General features: G+C 54.5%; 1 protein-coding gene across 1 annotated transcript; it reads left to right on the top strand.

Annotated features, from left to right (window-relative positions):
- Positions 1–4385: 4385 nt before the first annotated feature.
- On the top strand, positions 4386–16745 carry ptchd4 (patched domain containing 4). The gene is made up of 3 exons (XM_086143266.1): positions 4386–5275; positions 10116–10611; positions 11823–16745. The coding sequence occupies exons 1-3, from the start codon at positions 4724–4726 to the stop codon at positions 13490–13492; spliced, it is 2718 nt and encodes a 905-aa protein (XP_085999392.1). The 5' UTR covers positions 4386–4723; the 3' UTR covers positions 13493–16745.
- The last annotated feature ends 4049 nt before the right edge of the window (positions 16746–20794 follow it).

The following is a 20794-nucleotide window of genomic DNA, read 5'->3' as shown; positions in this document are numbered from 1 at the left end:
TTCATCCAGAGAAGGTAGAGGTGGTGGTTCTACTCCACGTGGTGGAGCCCAGGAGCCACCGGTTCTCCTCTGGACCGACGACCAGGTTCCATCGGTCCACGGAGCAGGAGCCAGGAGATACCTACAGACCCGAGGGACTGCAAAGCGCTGTGTTTGCATCGTGCTAAGCTAATTTAGCTTAGCCGCACTCAATAATGTTAGCCGCTCGGGTGTTTTCTAACACCTCAGTTCTGAAGCTAACAATGACAAAGGTCCAGCGAGAGTGCATGAAGGTTCCTCAGGAGAAGCGGTGCCTCCAGCAGAACCTGGACTCACCAGGAGTCCCAGAGAAGGTCAACCAGTGAACGAGTGAAGCCGGACGCCATCTTGGATCTGATGCTGCAGAACAATCCGACCTCTGTTTTCCTCAGCAGCTGAAGGAGGAGCGACTCAGCCCGCTGTGTCACACACACACACACACACACACACACACACACACACACACACACACACACACACACACACACACACACACACACTGCCTTCTGGGCCCTGAAGCAGGAAGGACGTGCTAATCGATTAGTTTGACCGTCACACCAGCAGAGATCCCAGCTGCTATTTGAGGCCGTGTGTGTGTGTGTGTGTGTGTGTGTGTGTGTGTGTGTGTGTGTGTGTGTGGTTATTGTAGAAGCCAATCAGTTAATTAGTGAGACACACACACACACACTCATACACACACACTCACACACACACTGCTGGTGAAGACAGGGAGGACAGGAAGCTCACCTGAGGTTCCAAGTTTGGGGTTGAAGAACGTGCGTGTGTGTGTGTGTATGTGTGTGTGCGTGTGTGTATGAGTGTGTGTGTGTGTGTATGTGTGTGTGTGTGTGTGTGTGTGCCCCGTGCTGGTGGGTGCGGCAGCCATCTTGGCTCCTCTGTTGCAGTGTCCTGCGTCTGAGCGGGCCGTACCATTATGCCGGGGAGGCGGGGGGACTGCAGGCTGGTCTCCACCCGCTGGTGTCCTTGGAGAACCCAGGACTGAACCACTGCTGGGATTGGGGTTCCACGCAGAACAGGACCTCCTGGCCTCCAGTCTGTGGAACCTTCTCTGTCCCTCTGCTTCTGACCTGGCCTGATGTTTCCTCTGGTTTTCTGGACAGCAGCTCTGTCTCAGATCTGATCAGGTATGGATCAGGTGATCAGGTATGGATCAGGTGATCAGGTATGGATCAGCTGATCAGGTATGGTGGTGATCAGCTGATCCAAATGATCCCAGGAGGAACCTCATCATCTGGTGCAGGTGTTCCTCTCCATCCTCCAGAACTAAACGGTCTGCAGGTAAGTAGATGTTCACCACCTGAGCGGTGGATCTCACAGACTGACCACACCTGGACAACCGTCTGGTTTGGTCATCCTGTTCCTGCGGTGAAGGACCACCTTCTCCACCACCTCGGTGTTTCACGAGGCCAGGTTCCGATGAAGGTCCGTCGCCGGTCCTGCACCATTCCAAGGTTCTACCAGGAGAACCACGACCGGCAGATGTTCTGGACCACTGAGGGACAGCGGAGCCGCCGCACAGGCTCTGGAGATAAAGAGGCAGCTTGTGAATTATTGATGTTCTCACACTCTGCTTGGACCAGGAGGCCCCGGCTCGTGGGCAGGAGGTCTATTAATACCTCCTCAGAAGACCAGGCTCTGGACCAGAGGAAGCTTGATGGAGGTCTGGAGCTCCAGATGGAGACGCCGACCAGGAGGCATGGATGGGTGAGGAACCTGACAAGAAGGGAGACGGAGTGAACGACTGTCTGTGAACACACACACACACACACACACACACACACACACACACACAGAGTGCTCAGACACTATTTTTAAACATTTTCAGTCAAGTTCTGAGCTGTGTGTGTGTGTGTGTGTGTGTGTGTGTGTGTGTGTGTGTGTGTGTGTGTGTGTTGAGTGGTGGATCTCAGTGAGGATGCTAACCTCGGCTGTGTGTCAGAAGAAGCAGATGTTGGTGGTGGGCGGTGGAAGAGCCCAGAAGGCTTCTGGTTCTGCCTGTGAAACCTTCAGAATCCATCCTGGTGGGTGGAGGAGGAGATGATGGAGGAGGAGGTGGAGGAGGAGATGATGGAGGAGGAGGTGGAGGAGGAGATGATGGAGGAGGAGGTGGAGGAGGAGATGATGGAGGAGGAGGTGGAGGAGGAGATGATGGAGGAGGTGGGAGGTTGCTATGCACCACGTCTGCAGATTCTTCAAGCTGCTCTGCGAGGTCCTGGAGCAGCAGCTCCGCCTGAGCTCGGCTGCTTTCTCCACATCAATTATTCATCTGCACTGGAGGTTCCCCACCGGTTCCTCTGATGGAGAACACAGCAAACAAGAAGCAACACACACACACACACACACACACACACACACACACACACACACACACACACACACACACAGCTAGCTGCAGTGAACAGATGCTACAAACATCGAGGTGAGATTTTCTCCTGGAATGAAGAACCAGGTTCTGATGAGGTTCCAGCGACGAAGACCAGTCGCCGGTCTGCTTCTTCACAGATGAGAAGAAACGTCAGTGGTTCCTCTGCTTCTGAGGACCAGGCAGGTCCTGCAGGACCTCCAGGAGGCTGGAGCCGTGATGGTGTTGATGCTGGGCACTGCTGATGGTTACACAATCACAGCTCCGTCACCATGACAACCAGAGACAAACTGTCAATCAACCAGGAGGGATGGATGGATGAAGGTCAGATGGTCAGATGAAGGACAGATGATGGTCAGATGGTCAGATGGTGGATGGATAAAGTGTGTGACACCAATGAAGGAATGAATGTTTCCAGTTTTGTTGTTCCTGGAAATAAATCTCTGGTTCTGAAAGGAATCTGATTACAGTGTGTGTGTGTGTGTGTGTGTATGAATATACTAGTGTTATATGTGTGTGTGTGTGTGTGTGTATGAATATACTAGTGTTATATGTGTGTGTGTGTGTGTGTGTATGAATATACTAGTGTTATATGTGTGTGTTTGTGTGTGTGTATGAATATACTAGTGTTATATGTGTGTGTGTGTGTGTGTGTGTGTGTGTGTGATGGCCTGCAGGGTTGGTTGTCCTGTCGTTGAATAGTGTGTGAGCAGGCGTGTGTGAGCGTGGATCTGCTCTGGTATGTGTGTGTGTGTGTGTGTGTGTGTGTGTGTGTGTGTGTGTGTGTGTGTCTGCAGCGGTTCCTCCTGGCCTGCAGCTCATGTGTCAGAGTGAGAAGGTCCCTGGGAGAGTTGGATCTCCACAGGGGTGGTCCAGCGCCGAGGAGCTGCACCTGAGCCTCCTGAGCCGCCGCCACCTGGCGCTCCGACCCTGGAAGCAGGAGGCCCTTCTCTGGGGCTGAGATCTTCCAGAGAAGATCCGAGGTGCCGTGGTAGATCGGGTAGAACGGGCGTGAACACGTTTCTCCCAAGAGGCCACGACCTCCTTCGGCGTGGATCCGTGACGAGAACCCGGAGAGGCGACGGGGATCGTCGTTGTGTCGGCCATCTTGAAGAGAAGGGACGGGGTTCGGTTCTCCTCTGGAGAACATCTCATCATCTCTGGACCGTCAGGTTCTCTTCAGGATCGAGCTGTGGACGTCCAGTGGTGGTGAAATGACCCGAGAACAAAGTGTGAGCTCACCACAGCTTTACTTCACCAGCGTCAGAAGGTCCTGGTCCAGGTGGACGTCTCCAGACAGGAGGTCCTGGACGGAGCAGGTTCCTGGTGGGCGGGGCTTGGACCGGGAGCTCCACCTGGTCCAGGAGGTCCAGGTGGAGATACAACTCGCCGGACTACGGTCCAGACTGGGGCTCCTCCACCAATCAGGGTGCACTTTGGCCCCTCCCTTTAGCTCCGCCTCCTAACAGAGCCAAGATGAAAAAGGGGGTGGAGCCAGGACATTGGGGGCGGGATCAGGGGAGGGGCCAGTGCGGGGGCGGAGTCGGGGGAAGGGCATGTATGAACCAGGGGGCGGAGCCAACTCAGGGGGCGGGGCGAGGCTGGCGGGACCGGAAGCTGCGGCTGCTGATGAAGATGAGTCACGAGGAACCGAGAGGCTGAAGGTCTGGAGGAGGTTTGGAGGTCCAGCTCAGCGAGCAGAAGATGGAGATGAAGATGATGAAGATGCTGCACCCGAGCGGGAGCACGGGGGGGAGGAGCCTCTCACACACCACGCGGCTCCTCCCCCCGTCACGTGAGCGGGGCTAGAAGGTGTGTGTGTGTGTGTGTGTGTGTGTGTGTGTGTGTCACCTGCAGGACTGCCCCCCCCCCCCCATAAATCGCGCCGCCGCTGGTGCGGGAGCCGGAGGCAGACGGGGGGCGCGCACGCACGCGGGCACGCACGCGTCCGGTGGCTGCGGCGCAGTCTCCGCAGCCCCCCCCCCCGCACGTCACGCCGGAGCGGGATCGTGCGCGCTCGCTCGAGAGGAAGGAAAAGCTCCCCGTCGTGCACGCGCTTCCCCTCGGATTGCTGCAGTGCCGCCGCTGCTTCTCCTCCTTCTTCTTCTTCTTCTTCTTCTTCTTCTTCTCCTTCCTGTTCTTCTTCTTCTCTCCGCGCGTGCAGGTGTGCGCCGCACGCTGGCTGGCGGGCTGTCGCGCGCGCGCGCGTCCGTTCGCGGGCGCGCGCGCGAGGTCACATGCGCGCGGAGCGAGACGGCGGGGAGCCGACGAGCCGCGGCGTGAAGCGCGGGAGGAGGAGGAGGAAGCAGAAGAAGCTGGACCATGATGCTGCGCCAGGTGCTCCACCGCGGGCTGAAGGCGACCTTCTACTGGCTCGGCCTGTTCGTCAGCAGACACCCGGTCTTCTTCCTCACCGTGCCCGCCGTGCTCACCGTCATCTTCGGATCCACGGTGCTCAGCCGCTTCCGGCCCGAGACCGACCTGGAGGCGCTCGCGGCGCCCACGCACAGCCTGGCGAAGATCGAGCGCAGTCTGGCCAACAGCCTGTTCCCCGCGGACAGATCCACGCACAAGCTCTACTCGGACCTGCACACGCCCGGGCGCTACGGGCGCCTGATCGTGGCCGCGGGCGCCGGCGGGAACGTCCTGGAGGCGGCCGAGCAGGTGCTGCGCGTGCACCGGCAGGTGCTGCAGCTGCGCGTGCACTACCGCGGATTCAACTACACCTTCGCGCACCTGTGCGTGCTCAGCGCGCGCGACAAGCGCTGCCTGCTGGACGACATCGTGTCCGTGCTGGAGGACGTGCGCACGGCGCTGCTCGCCAACGGCAGCGTCAGCAGGGTTCCTCTGGGCTTCCCCAACACCACCCTCAAGGTGAGCACCTGCACCCGCTCTGGGACCCACACATACATCTGGACCTCCATCTACTCCGAGACCTCCGTCTACATCTGGTCCTCCATCTACATCTAGACCTCCATCTATGCCTAGACCTCCACATACCTCTGGTCCTGCACCCCATCTACATCTAGACCTCCGTCTACATCTGGTCCTCCATCTACATCTGGTCCTCCATCTACATCTAGACCTCCATCTATGCCTAGACCTCCACATACCTCTGATCCTGCACCCCATCTACATCTAGACCTCCATCTACATCTAGACCTCCATCTACATCTGGTCCTCCATCTACATCTAGACCTCCATCTATGCCTAGACCTCCACATACCTCTGATCCTGCACCCCCATCTACATGTAGACCTCCATCTACATCTGGACCACCATCTACACATAGACCTCCATCTACTCCTAGACCTCCACATACCTCTGGTCCTGCACCCCATCTACATCTAGACCTCCATCTACATCTAGACCTCCATCTACATCTGGCCCTCCATCTACACCTAGACCTCCATCTACACATAGACCTCCATCTACTCCTAGACCTCCACATACCTCTGGTCCTGCACCCCATCTACATCTAGACCTCCATCTACATCTAGACCTCCATCTACATCTAGACCTCCATCTACATCTGGTCCTCCATCTACATCTAGACCTCCATCTACATCTAGACCTCCATCTACATCTAGACCTCCATCTACATCTAGTCCTCCATCTACATCTGGCCCACCATCTACATCTAGACCTCCATCTACATCTAGTCCTCCATCTACATCTGGCCCACCATCTACATCTAGACCTCCATCTATGCCTAGACCTCCACATACCTCTGGTCCTGCACCCCCATCTACATCTAGACCTCCATCTACATCTAGACCTCCACATACCTCTGGTCCTCCATCTACATCTAGACCTCCATCTATGCCTAGACCTCCACATACCTCTGGTCCTGCACCCCCATCTACATCTAGACCTCCATCTACATCTAGACCTCCATCTACATCTGGTCCTCCATCTACATCTAGACCTCCATCTATGCCTAGACCTCCACATACCTCTGGTCCTGCACCCCATCTACATCTAGACCTCCGTCTACATCTAGACCTCCATCTACATCTAGACCTCCATCTACATCTGGACCTCCATCTACATCTGGCCCACCATCTACGCCTAGACCTCCATCTACACATAGACCTCCATCTACATCTGGTCCTCCATCTACATCTAGACCTCCATCTACGCCTAGACCTCCACATACCTCTGATCCTGCACCCCCATCTACATGTAGACCTCCATCTACATCTGGACCACCATCTACACATAGACCTCCATCTACTCCTAGACCTCCACATACCTCTGATCCTGCACCCCATCTACATGTAGACCTCCATCTACATCTGGACCACCATCTACACATAGACCTCCATCTACGCCTAGACCTCCACATACCTCTGGTCCTGCACCCCATCTACATCTAGACCTCCATCTACATCTAGACCTCCATCTACATCTAGACCTCCATCTACATCTGGCCCACCATCTACACCTAGACCTCCATCTACACATAGACCTCCATCTACTCCTAGACCTCCACATACCTCTGGTCCTGCACCCCATCTACATCTAGACCTCCATCTACATCTAGACCTCCATCTACATCTAGACCTCCACATACCTCTGATCCTGCACCCCCATTTACATGTAGACCTCCATCTACATCTGGACCACCATCTACACATAGACCTCCATCTACTCCTAGACCTCCACATACCTCTGGTCCTGCACCCCATCTACATCTAGACCTCCATCTACATCTGGCCCACCATCTACACCTAGACCTCCATCTACACATAGACCTCCATCTACATCTGGTCCTCCATCTACTCTTAGACCTCCATCTACGCCTAGACCTCCACATACCTCTGGACCTGCACCCCCATCTACATGTAGACATGCATCTACATCTAGACCACTGCATACCTCGGGTCTTGCGCCTCCATCTACATCTGGACCTCCACATACATCTGGACCTCTACCTACATTTAGACCTCCATCTACATCTAGACTTCCATCTACATCTGGTCCTGCACCTCCATCTACATCTAGACCTCCACATACAACTAAACCTCCATCTACATCCACACCTCTGTCTACATCTGGACCTCTACATACATCTAGTCCAGCACCTCCATCTACATCTGGTCCTCCATATACACGTAGACCTCCATCTACATTTGGTCCTGCACCTCCATCTACATGTAGACCTCTACATACCTCTGGTCCTGCACCTCTGTCTACATCTAGACCTCCATCTACATCTAGACCTTCACATACATCTGGTCCTGCACCTCCACATACACCTAGACCTCCATCTACATCTGGACCTCTACGCACATCTGGACCTCTACATACATCTAGTCCACCACCTCCGTCTACATTTAGAACTCCATCTACATCTGGTCCTGCATCTACATCAAGACCTCCATCTACATTTGGATCTCCATATATATCAACACCTACATCTGGATCTGCATCTGCATCTCCATCTGGTCCTCCACCGCCATTTACATCTACACCTACTTTTGTATTTGGACCTCCATATCAACACCTACATCAACATCTCCACATACATCTGGACCTCCACCTACACCCCCATGTCCAACCAGCCCACACCATGAGTAGGTTCCTCTGGGCTCCTCCAGCACCACCCTCAAGGTGAGCCTCCTCCACTGCTGGACCTGCACCTGCTCCTGGACCTGGATCTCAGGGTTCTGTGGAGGAGCAGCTGCAGAAGGTGGAGGAGGTTCAGACTGTGATTCTAACTGAATGCTTGTCTTGTGGGGAACCTTCTGAGGAACCTCCATGGTGGAGCTGCAGGTGAAACCACTGGCTGCATGTAGCTGCTCACACACACACACACACACACACACACACACACACACACACACACACACACAGGGATATCCTCACCCCCCCCTTCTCCCGGTTGCTCGGCAACCGCAGCACCACACACACGTCACCGTGCCTCACAACACACACGTGCACGACCGTCACACACTCCTCTGCACCGAGACGCTCACAGACCTGGACCAAGACCTGGACCCGCTGGAGAACCAGGACCTGGTGTGTCCTGGTCTGGAGGCTCCACGCGTTGACGGTGGATCAGGTTCTGGCAGGTTCTCTGCTCCAGAACTTTGAGGTGTCACTGCTTTGACCTTCAGCCTCGACCTTCTCGCCGGGGGGGGTCAGACCTCCTCCAGGAGAGGAGACCCTCAGGACCATCACGTCCCGGTCATGGAGGAGAACCCAGGCGGGAGAAGGTTGACTGCAGGAGTCTTGCCGCGTGTCCGTTACCACGGCAACAACAGGCGTGGGAGGACTTTGCTGTCCATCTCTGAAGGTTGTGTGGGCTCTCCATGTTCCTGTGGAACATCATGGATGATGATGGCGTTGAGGACCAGCCGGGCGGCAGATGACGGCGCGGTGCCGGCCTCCTCCACGGACGGTGGAGATGAGAAGATCCCCGGAGGCGTTAGCTAGCAGCGCGAGGTGTTGACGTAGCCGGCACGTTTCCATGGCGACAGCGGCCCGTCCTCCACGTGGCGAGAAGGTGTGGCGGGTCATCTGGGCGGGGTTTAACGACCAGCCCGCAGACACGCCAGGAGGTTAATGACAGCGCAGAAGGTCCAGGTGATCATCTGCTTGATGGCCCACAGCTTGTATCTTTTAATGTTCTGGGGCGGCAGGGAAGCAGGAACGCAGGGCCATCAAACATGGACATGCAGGGTTTACGAGCCATTAGCAGGAGCACCTTCACAGGAGGAACCTCTAGTATGAGGTCCTCCATGGTCTGAACACACACACACACACACACACACACACACACACACACACACACACACGGAGGAGCTCCTGATGGTATCAGGGTTGTATCTTCTGGGGTACCTCCAGCTCAGATGGGACTGCAGGACTGCAGTATTTGTGTACTTTAGAGAGGAGGTTCATGGATGGAGGGGACAGGAGACCTGAAGGGAGCAGAGACTGGAGAAGAAGCTCTTCAGAGGTTTCTTTAGGCTCCTCCAGGTCAGGAGGTCCAGACTCTGCAGCTCGTTCCAGTCCATGTGCACATTTCTCATTTCTCCTCCTTCTCAGGTTATGAAAGGTTATTTGAGGATCCACAGGGGCCCTCTGGGTCCTCCTGGGTTTTTCTGGACCCTCCTGCGTTCTCATGGGTCCTCCATGGTCAACCCTAGGTCCTCCTGGGTTCCTCTGGGTCCTTGTTGGTCCGTCATGGTCTTCCCAGGTCCTACTGGGTCCTCCTAGGTCCTCCTAGGTTGTTCTGGGTCCTCGTTGGTCTTCCTGGGTCCTCGCTGGTCTTCCTGGGTTCTCCTGTGTCCTTCTGGGTCCTTGTTGGTACTCCATGGTCCTCCTGGGTCCTCCTGGGTCCTCGTTGGTCCTCCTGGGTTCTCCTGGGTCCTCCTGGGTCCTCGTTGGTACTCGTTGGCACTCCATGCTCCTTCTGGGTCCTCGTTGGTCCTCCATGGTCCTCCTGGGTTCCTCTGGGTCCTTGTTGGTCCTCAATGGTCTTCCCAGGTCCTCCTGGGTCCTCCATGGTCCTACTGGGTCCTCGTTGGTCCTCCTGGGTCCTCCTAGGTCCTCGTTAGTACTCCATGGTCCTCCCGGGTCCTGGTGCTCAAAGAGATTCCAGACCAGAGTTCTATCCTGAGCGGTGCAGGTGTTTGCTCCAGAAGGCGGTGACCTTGACCCCGCAGCCTCCCCGGTAACAGATGTCTTCTTCTGGCGTGTCCTCCAGAACGGCCGGGTGTCCTTCATCGGGCACCAGCTGGGAGGCGTGTCCTTCTCGCCCAACAGCCGGGACCAGCAGGTGAAGTTCGCCCGGGCCGTCCAGATCACCTACTACCTCCGGAACCACGGGCCGGTGGTCCAGGATGCCATCGCCGAGCGCTGGGAGAACGAGTTCTGCGCCCTGGTCCGCAGGTTGTCCACCTCCCAGGCTCCTCACGGCGCCGAGCGTCTCCACATCCAGTCCCTCACCTCCTTCAGCCTGTGGAGGGACTTCCACCAGACCGGCGTCCTGGCCAAGGGGGAGGTCCTGGTCAGCCTGGTGCTGGTGCTCCTGGCCGCCACCATCTCCAGCTCCATGAGGGACTGCCTGCGGGGGAAGCCCTTCCTGGGCCTCCTGGGCGTCCTGACCATCTGCATCGCCAACGTGACCGCCGCCGGCATCTTCTTCATCTCTGACGGGAAGTTCAACTCCACCCTGCTCGGGATCCCCTTCTTCGCCATGGGTGAGCCGCCGTGTGTGTGTGTGTGTGTGTGTGTGTGTGTGTGTGTGTGTGTGAGAATCACCATAAAGTGTATTTGGGGTGCAGTACGACCATCAACCATGATCATCTAGATCAGGGCTTGAAGATGAAGAAGATGAAGAAGCCCTTCTTCTTCTGCTTTCTGGACGCCTGTGAGGTCACAGCCTCTCAGGAGCTTCTGGGAAATAAAACTCCTGCAGGCTGTCTGATACTGCAGAAGGTGTGTGTGTGTGTGTATGTGTGTGTGTGTGTGTGTGTGTGTGTGTGTGTGTGTGTGTGTGTGTGTGTGTGTGTGTGTGTGTGTGTGTGTGTGTGTGTGTGTGTGGGGCTAATAAAGGAGGGTGGAGGACAGAAGAGCAAGGTCAGCACAAAGTGGCAGACAGATGTTGCGGCGAGGAGAAGGTCCTCTGCAGAGGGAGGGGCGGAGAGAAGGTCATGTGACAGGAAGCCTGGCTCTGAATTTGCTCTTCAAGCCTCCATCCTGGAACGCTTCGGAGGAAACCTCGAGATGGTTCAGGAACAAGCAGTCTCACCTTCACCTCCAGGTCCAGGCCAGCAGGTGTTTCCACCAGTCACTGCGGGTCTCCTTCCTGGTGGTTCTGGAGAACGTTGTGTGTGGGTCTCCAGGGTTCTGTCACCTTGGAGGCACGTTCTTCAGGTCTGTTAGCACCAGTGCTAGCATTAGCATTGCTAATGTGGCTCCTCAGAGGCGAGGGTGGAGGAGGAGGTGGAGAAGGTGGAGAAGGTATGAGACTGGCAGGAAGCCCCGCCCACCTGCTAGATTTGAAAGAATTTAAAATGATGCTGAAGATGGAAAATGAATTATTTACAACACACACACACACACACACACACACACACACACACACACACACACACACACACACAGAGTTGGTGCCAGATATGCAGATCAAGTCCTTTAGAAATGAGTGGCGTGTGTGTGTGTGTGTGTGTGTGTGTGTGTGTGTGTGTGTGTGTGTGTGTGTGTGTGATGGCTGAAGGTCCCTCAGCCCAGAGTGGAACTGCGCTCTGTGGTTCTGGACTCTGAAGACCAGCAGAAGACCAGCAGAAGAAGACGGGTCCCGTCTTAGTTCTTGGTAGCAGGCGTTGGCTCCGGCGCCGCCGTCCGCCATGTTGTCCGGGCGCTCGGATCTCCAGCGGGTCTTCAGCGGGTTCTCTCTCTGGTCCTACAGGCCACGGGACCAAAGGGGTGTTCGAGCTTCTGGCGGGCTGGAGGAGAACCAGGGAGAGCCTCCCGTTCAAGGAGCGCGTGGCGGACGCCTTTGCGGACGTGATGGTTTGCTACACCATGACCAGCTCGCTCTACATCATCACCTTCGGCATGGGCGCCAGCCCCTTCACCAACATCGAGTCGGTGAAGATCTTCTGCCAGAGCATGTGCGTGGCCATCCTGGTCAACTACTTCTACGTGTTCTCCTTCTACGGGTCCTGCCTGGTGTTCGCCGGGCAGCTGGAGCAGAACCGCTACCACAGCGTGTTCTGCTGCAAGATCCCGTCGGTGGAGTACCTGGACCGCCAGCCCACCTGGTTCAAGACCATGATGAGCGACGGCCACGACCTGTCCACGCACCACGACAGCGTCCCCTACCAGAACCACTTCATCCAGCACTTCCTGCGCGAGCACTACACCGAGTGGATCACCAACACCTACGTCAAGCCCTTCGTGGTCATCCTGTATCTCATCTACGCCTCCTTCTCCTTCATGGGATGTTTACAAATCAGCGACGGCTCCAACATCGTCAACCTTCTGGCCAGCAACTCTCCGAGCGTCTCCTACGCTCTGACCCAGCAGAAGTACTTCAGCAACTACAGCCCCGTCATCGGCTTCTACATTTACGAGCCCATCGAGTACTGGAACGCCACGGTGCAGGAGCACCTGAAGACTCTGAGCCACGGCTTCAACAAGATCTCCTGGATGGACAACTTCTTCCACTACCTGAAGGTGGTGAACGTGAGCGCGTCCACCAAGAGCGACTTCATCTCCATCCTCAAGGGCTCCTTCCTGCGCAGCCCCGAGTACCAGCACTTCACCGAGGACATCATCTTCACCAAGAACCGCGACACCGACGAGTACGACATCATCGCCTCGCGCATGTACCTGGTGGCGCGGACCACGGAGAAGAAGCGCGAGGAGGTGGTGGAGCTCCTGGAGAAGCTGCGCCCGCTGATGCTGATCAACAGCATCAAGTTCATCGCCTTCAATCCCACGTTCGTGTTCATGGACCGCTACAGCTCCTCGGTCATCTCGCCCATCCTGACCTCGGGCTTCAGCGTGCTCACCATCCTCATCCTCACCTTCTTCCTGGTCATCAACCCGCTGGGGAACTTCTGGCTCATCCTGACGGTGACCTCCGTGGAGCTGGGCGTCCTGGGCCTCATGACCCTCTGGAACGTCGGCATGGACAGCATCTCCATCCTGTGCCTTATCTACACCCTGAACTTCGCCATGGATCACTGCGCTCCGCACTTGTACACCTTCGTGCTCGCCACGGAGCACACCCGGACGCAGTGCATCAAGCTGGCGCTGGAGGAGCACGGGGCCGCCATCCTGCAGAACACCTCCTGCTTCGTCATCGGCATCATGCCCCTGGTCTTTGTGCCTTCCAACCTGACCTACACACTGTTCAAGTGCTCGCTCCTCACGGCGGGCTGCACCGTGCTGCACTGCTTCGTCATACTCCCCGTCTTCCTCACCTTCTTCCCGCCGTCCAAAAAGAGACACAAGAAGAAGAAGAGGGCCAAGCGGAAGGAGCGCGAGCGCGAGCGGGAACGGGAGCGGGAGCGCGAGGAGATCGAGTGCATCGAAGTCAGGGATAATCCTGATCACGTGACCAACGTCTGAGGACTCTCGTCTGGGTATACGTCAGGTACCGCTGGACGGGAGGCGTCCTGAGATGACCGGGTGCCTCTCCAGGTGCAGGGGGGTCTGCCGACCCTCGCCGGCCGGGCGCCTGTCTCTCCCGACCGATGGCGACGAAGCTGGCCGGAGTGGAACGCCGCCCGCCGGACGTTCCTCCAGCCCGGACATCTGCACAAACTGCGACGCTCACGGTTCTAAAACTCTTTCCTGACTCTTCGGCAAACTAGAAGCATCTCGGTCTCCGGGACCGAGAGCGGGTTCTTCACAAACAGAACTTTACTACGTTTAGATACTATCAGTTGTAAGTTAACCTCCAGAACACGCAGAGAGTCGGTCCGGTATTTGCTCCGAAAACGAGGTGGAGGCGGCGCGGTCGCATCCAAGAAAGTACAGGGTGGGTGGTTGATGGTGGGTGGAAGCGGAGCGGGGGGGCCTCCCCTTCAGACCCTGATCACCCCGGGGCAACAGGGACGCCTTCAGGCGACGCCGACACCAAGCATACATTCGGAGCTGGGAAAAGTGTCCAGAAGGTGCAGTCGGTCTGATGGTACCCTACATGTTCAGGGAATGGTTCTGGTCGAATCTGTGCCTGGTCTGACCGATGAAACGTCACCTTCTGATCCCTGTCAGTGCCCCGGTTGCTCCTGGTTGCCCCGGTTGCTTCCGGTTGCTCCTGGTTGCTCCTGGTTGCCCCGGTTGCTCCTGGTTGCTCCTGGTTGCTCCCGGTGTTTTGGGTCAGGGGTTTGCGATGCCGGCCGTGTCCTCGTCCTCGGCAGGATCCTCCATCCCTGCAGTTTCAGCAGAGGTCGGAATCCGCAGGAGAAGATCTCTGCTCCCTGAGGCTCCTGCCGCTCCGGCTTGTCCTGGAAGAGTCAGAAACCCCTTGAACACGTTCCATTGGCTGTAACTTCTTGAAGGGGGTGAACCTTCTGTGGAAGGGGAAGCGGGGATCCTTGAGTGTTGATCTCCGGCTCGGTTTAGATGCGAGACGGTACGATGGAGGGAGCGGGAGCCGTCAGGAGGAATCAGCTGTCTGCCAGGAATTCTCCAAAGCTGCTGCCCGTTGTGTCCGTTGTCTCCACGACAGGAAGTGGGGAACCGCTTTGTCTCCCTGGAGCCTCAGCGGTACCAACTTAGCACAAGACCATGCTAATGCTAGCTAATACTAAGAGGACACATTGCTGCTTTGTGTTTGTAACCTCGTCCGACAACTTCGGCCGAGAAGATGTCGCCTGGGGTAAAGGGTTCAGTCTGATGCTGCTAGTAATCTACGGGTTGTTAGCGTTCCATCTTCGTCCAGATCAGACGGCAGGAACCTTCGCTCCGAGGTCGCGTCGGTCCGAGTTCTTCTGTCCCGAACGTAGAAACTTTCTCATTGCGTCGAAGAAAGAGTTGAAGTGCGCTAAAGCTGCTAGGCTAACATCTCCACCAGGACCCCAGGATGCAGGAGAGGGAGAGGAAGCCTGAAGTCTCTCCCTCTCCTCCTCAGCATTTCACCCACATCCGTCCGAACACCTCAGATCCCTACCTTTCCTTCAGCCGCCATTTTCCTGGACTTTAAATATGGCCGTCTTCCATTCAGGCGCTGAGGAGCTGCAGGTGCGCTTCGCCTGAGGAGGGACGGACAGCGCCCCCTAGTGGCAGGAGACGGAGGGCTGAGCACCTTCCTGCGGGTCTCACCTGCGGCCACAGGGGGCGCTGTCCGGCGAACGAGGTGATTACCGGAATAAAGTTTATGCAGAGCCAATAGGAGAAGGAGCGCAGGAGGTCGAGTCCCCGGCGGCCAGCTTCAGGTCCTCCAAGGAGATGCCGGGCAAAGAACATCCCGTGATAAGTGACCTCCTGGAGCAGGAGCTGTTTGCATGGCACTGTGCTGTTTGTCTGCATGTCCTTAGGTTCTCCAACTCCTCCCAGGCAGGTTCTGCCAGAGCAGGAGAGCCCGACTACAGCTGGAGGACATCTCCTGTGAGGCATCCTCTCTAGTCTCCACTCTAGTCTCCTCTCTAGTCTCCTCTCTAGTCACACAACTAGTCTCCACTCTAGTCTCCACTCTAGTTTCCACTTTAGTCTCCACTCTAGTCACACAACTAGTCTTCTCTCCAGTCTCCTGTTTAGTCTCCACTCTAGTCACACAACTAGTCTTCTCTCCAGTCTCCACTCTAGTCTCCACTCTAGTCTCCACTCTAGTCTCCACTCTAGTCACACAACTAGTCTCCACTCTAGTCTCCTGTTTAGTCTCCACTCTAGTCACACAACTAGTCTCCACTCTAGTTTCCTCTTTTGTCTCCTCTCTAGTCTCCACTCTAGTCTCCTCTCTAGTCTCACAACTAGTCTCCTCTCTAGTCCCCCCTCGTCTCACAACCAGGGTCCTCTCTACTTACAACTCTGGTCTACTCGCTGGTCTCCTTTCTAGCCTCCTCTCTAGTATCCGATCCAGTTTCCTCTCTAATCTCACAACTAGTCTCCACTCTAGTCTCCTCTCTATTCTCCTCTAGTGTTACAACCAGTGTCCTCTCTAGTCTCAAAACAAGTTACCTCTATAATCTCCACTCTAGTCTCCAATCAAGTTGCACAACTAGGCTCCTCTGTAATCTCCTCCAACTCCTTTCTAGTCTCCTCTCTGGCCTCCTCTCCTCTCTAGTATCCGCTCAAGTCTCCTCTCTAGTCTCACAACTAGTCTCCTCTCAAGTCTCCACTCTAGTCTCCACTCAAGTGTTACAACTAGTATCCTCTCTAGTCACAAAACAAGTCTCCTCTATAGTCTCCGCTCTAGTCTCCACTCTAGTGTTACAACTAGTATCCTCTCTAGTCACAAAACAAGTCTCTATAGTCTCCACTCTAGTCTCCAATCTAGTCGCACACCGAGGCTCTTCTGTTGTCTCCTCTCTGGTCCACTCACTTGTCTCCTCTCTAGCCTCCTCCTCCCTGGCCTGATCTCTCGTATCCTCTTTAGTAAGCTCTCTAGTCTCCACTCTAGTCTCCTCTCTATTCTCCTGCCTGGCCTGATCTCTAGTCTCCTCCCTAGTCTCATAACTAGTCTCCTCCCTGGTTTCCTCGCTGGCCTCCTCCTTTGTCTCCTCCTTGGTCTCCTCTGGTGTGCTCCCTGGTCTCCTCCTGTAGTCTCCTCCCTGGTCTTCTGTAGTCTCCGTCCTGGTCTCCTCTAGTCCCCTCCCTGGTCCAAATACTGCTCCTCACCGTTTTCTATCTTTTATAAGAAATAAAAACATGGACTTTTCTACCGTCTGACTTTTCTTCACTTGAAGATTCAAATATGGAACCAGAAATGAAGTTGAAGGTTTCCAAACGCCTCCATCTTCGTCCCAGCAGAAGGTGTCTGAGCAGGAGGTCTCCCAGCAGAGGGTGTTCCAGCAGGGGGTGTCCGAGAAGGAGGTCTCCCAGCAGGAGGTCTCCTAGCAGGAGGTCTCCAAGCAGAAGGCCGGTCCTCCTCTGACTCTGAACCATCAGAGCTGATGGTTCTGAGTCCTCCTGCTCCTCACGTTTTGATTCTCAGGTGATCCGGTCTGGTGCCTCCTACCTTCCCCTCTGGACTTCAGGAGGAGAGTCCCGTCTTCACGCCTCTTGCCAGGAGACCTCCTGCTTTGCTCTGGCTTGAGGGGCAGAACCTGAAGAACCTGGAGAACCTGAAGAACCTGGAGAACCTGGAGAACCTGCAGGACCTGAAGAACCTGGAGAACCTGCAGGACCTGCGATGGCACCTTCATTTTAGTGTGATTTTGTCTAAAGCTGGAAAATAAATGATAAAAATGTTTTTGTGTCATTGTGACAATTTGATAAATTTAATTCATTTCCATTTTCATAGAATTTGGATTTAAAATTCATCCAACATTGAAACCTTTCCATCCATGGAGGTCTTGAAGACGCTCCCTCTGCTGGACGAAGGCATGAACAGGACCAAACACCTGGCAAACACAATACATTCATATTTAGATCATTTGATTTATAGAATAAATCATGTTGGAGTTGATTTGTAAATTTATTTCATGTTAACAAATTATTTTAAATCAAACAGAAAAAACTGAATGATATTTGACAGTCAAATTCAAAAGTAATTATATGCTATTATTACTGCAGGACTAAAAGAGGCTACATAGAAAAATTAAAAAGTAAACATTTATGAAAAAAGGGAAATTCAAAGAAGGTGTTTGGTGTCCAAAGATGAAGGTGGAGATGAAGGTGGAGATGGAGATGGAGATGGAGATGAAGGTGGAGATGGAGATGGAGATGGATAGCAGGAACCCATTGGATTCCCATCAGGAAAGAAAGAACATTGTCGCCCTCTGGTGGATCAGACTATTACTACACTGCAGGGGCCTCAGCCAATCATCTGCCTCCTTCTAACCCTCAGCCAATCATCTGCCTCCTTCCAACCCTCTCCTCTCACACCAACTCCGTCCTCCCTCCCTCCATGGACCTCCTCTCAGGTCTTCCTCCAGACCTCCAGGCTCAGCATCCTTCTCCTCAGATCTTCTCCATCTCCTCTCTGTCCACATCTAAACCATCTCAACGTGACTTTACCTCCAGAACATCTACCAGGTGTCGTCCCTCTGATGGACTCTTACCAGATCATCTCCATCCTCCTCACTCCCGAAGAGGAAGCGCCACATTTCTCCACCTTTCCTTTCCTCAGGCTGATCCACTGACCTCCATCCGTTCCAACCTGCCTTCAGCTGTTCCTCCACCTCTGGTCCACCTGTGGTCCACCTGTGGTCCACCTGTGGTCCACCTGTGGTCCACCTGTGGTCCACCTCTGGTCCACCTCTGGTCCACCTGTGGTCCTTTATTTTCACACTGATACCATAACTTTTCCATTTCCTTTGCATTGATTTTGTTCTCATTCAACTTGTTTTCATGAATCCAACTTTATTAAAAGTGATTTATTTGAATGTTTGATCCTTTTTTTAAATCAAAACTCAGTTTCCGCCGCGGAAATCGATGAGATTTGATTTTCAAGATCCAATTGATAAATGTGACTGCGAGCAATGTCATTCTGACAGACTTCAATCAGAATGAAATTCACAACCGAATAAGATAAAGTAAAATAATAACAATAATAACAATAATAATAATAATAGTAATAATAAAACAAGAAGAAAAGCAGACGTCATGCACTGACCTGCTGCCACCACTAGGGGGCAGACTCTGCATGTCTCTCTCTCTCTCTCTCTCTCACACACACACACACGCACACGCACACACACACACACATTTGAATATTTACATATAACGTGTGTGTGTGTGTGTGTGTGTGTCCAGCAGTTAATTTCTTTCCTCCCAACTGTCCAAGATTTGTTTTCCTCTGTCGCCCAAAATAAATCCTTCTTTTCTTCCAGAGGCAAAATCTGCTCATGTGCACCCCCAACACACACACACACACACACACACACACACACACACACACACACACACACACACACACACACACACACACAGAGTGCATTGTGCACTGCTGAGTGAAATCCCATGAGGATCTAAAATTAGACTGGAGCTAAACAGGAAGCAGAAAACAGGAAGAAGAAGAAGCAGGAAACAGGAAACAGGAAGTATGAAACAGGAAACAGGAAGTAGACTCTTCACACAGGAAGGAAGTGGAGTTTTTTATTCTGTATTGTGATGTCGGCGTGTTGGCAGAGCAGAACAGTGTGTGTGACATTGGGTGGAGGTCCTGAGGAGGTCTTGGAGGTCCTGAGGAGGTCTGAGGGGCCCTGAGAAGGTCTGAGGGGCCCTGAGAAGGTCTGAGGGGCCCTGAGAAGGTCTGAGGGGGACCGTGGGGTTAACAGACCAAGACAGTTTCTGCAGGAGCTGTGAGAAGGAAGACCTCCACCTGAGAACGGAGACCTGGACCCTTGACCTTTGACCTCCGCCCCCCCCACCGAACCTGAACGCACGTGTGAAGGCCAGGGGTCACGCCACCTCGGAGGAGACTCCAACGTCATGGGACGGGAGGCTCGCCGGCGCCCCCTGCAGGCCGGAGGTCTCCGGAGACCTTCTCGTTCCCGGGCCTGAAGGTGCGTCCAAGACTTCTGGCTCCTCGGGGTTTCATCCCCTGGTCCAGGAGGATCTTCTCTGCCTCTGTGGGACGTGTGTGTGTGTGTGTGTGTGTGTGTGTGTGTGTGTGTGTGTGTGTGTGTGTGTGTGTTGTGACAGTGAAGGTGTGAGAAGGTTCTGCTCGAGTCAGACGCCCATCATGGACCAGATGGAGCAGACAGCAGGACGAGTGTCCACTGGTGGCGGCGGACATGGAGGAGGGGGCGGAGTCACAGCGTCACATGACTAAAAATAACTCCAACCGCTGGACCTGTTGGACCAGCAGACACAGGAGCGAGGTCCTCCTTCACACACACACACACACACACACACAAACAAACAATAGAACAAACAAACACACACACTCACAGAGTTGGTTTAATCTTAAAGTGTAATCCAGTAAAGGCCAGAATGTCATTGTTCTCCATCGATCTTCTATCTTCTATCTTCTGTCCTTCATCCTTCTTCCTTCCAGAAGTTTACCAAACTATCACTGACTGTTTCCATGGCAACGTGACAATGCTGCCTCCAAGAGTCGACATCCTCAGACGTCAGCAGATCAGAGAAGGTCCTGTTCTCACCCTTCATGGAGCCAGGAGGTTAACACAGATCAGAGTGTGTGTGTGTGTGTGTGTGTGTGTGTGTGTGTGTGTTTGTTGGATTCCCAGATGACTGAAGGAAATAGCAGATCTTCTCCAAATCCTGACGTTACTTTGACAGCAGATGAGAAGAACCCGCCCCTCTGCTGTCTCCTGAGACACACACACACACACACACACACACACACACACACACACACACACACACACTGCCCCCCCCCCCCCCCCCCATTGGGTTCATATTGCTTATCTTCCAGAAGGCGCCTCCACCGTGAAGAGCTGCAGCTTCCACATGTTCTCCACCTTCTTCTCCACACTTGGACGGTGAGCTGGTTCCTCTGCTCAGTGGAGCGAGGAGCCTGAAGGCCTCACCGGGCCTCCAGAGCTGGGCTTTCTTCTCAGCAGGGGTTCGTTCACGCAGCTGGTGGACTTCTTCTGGGACGTTACCGTGAAGGTGCCTGGTCACTCGCGGGTCAAATGATGTGCGAGGAACCTCCTTCTGACAGAACATGTGAAGTTCAGTGAACCTGCTGAGTGTTTTTGGTGTGCGGGAGGAACTCAGGCAGGAGAACATGGGGAGCCTGGAGCCCTCCAGCTGTGAGGTGACCTCTGGCCCCGGCTCAGAGAGCCTGTGGTGTCG

The sequence above is a fragment of the Fistularia commersonii genome, chromosome 36 (assembly GCF_037954325.1).
Source record: "Fistularia commersonii isolate RoL2024-O1a breed Wild chromosome 36, RoL_Fcom_v1.0, whole genome shotgun sequence".
NCBI classification, from domain to species: Eukaryota; Metazoa; Chordata; class Actinopteri; order Syngnathiformes; family Fistulariidae; genus Fistularia; species Fistularia commersonii.
Note: the sequence above shows the minus strand (reverse complement) of the source record. Positions and strands in the feature narration are given on the sequence as shown.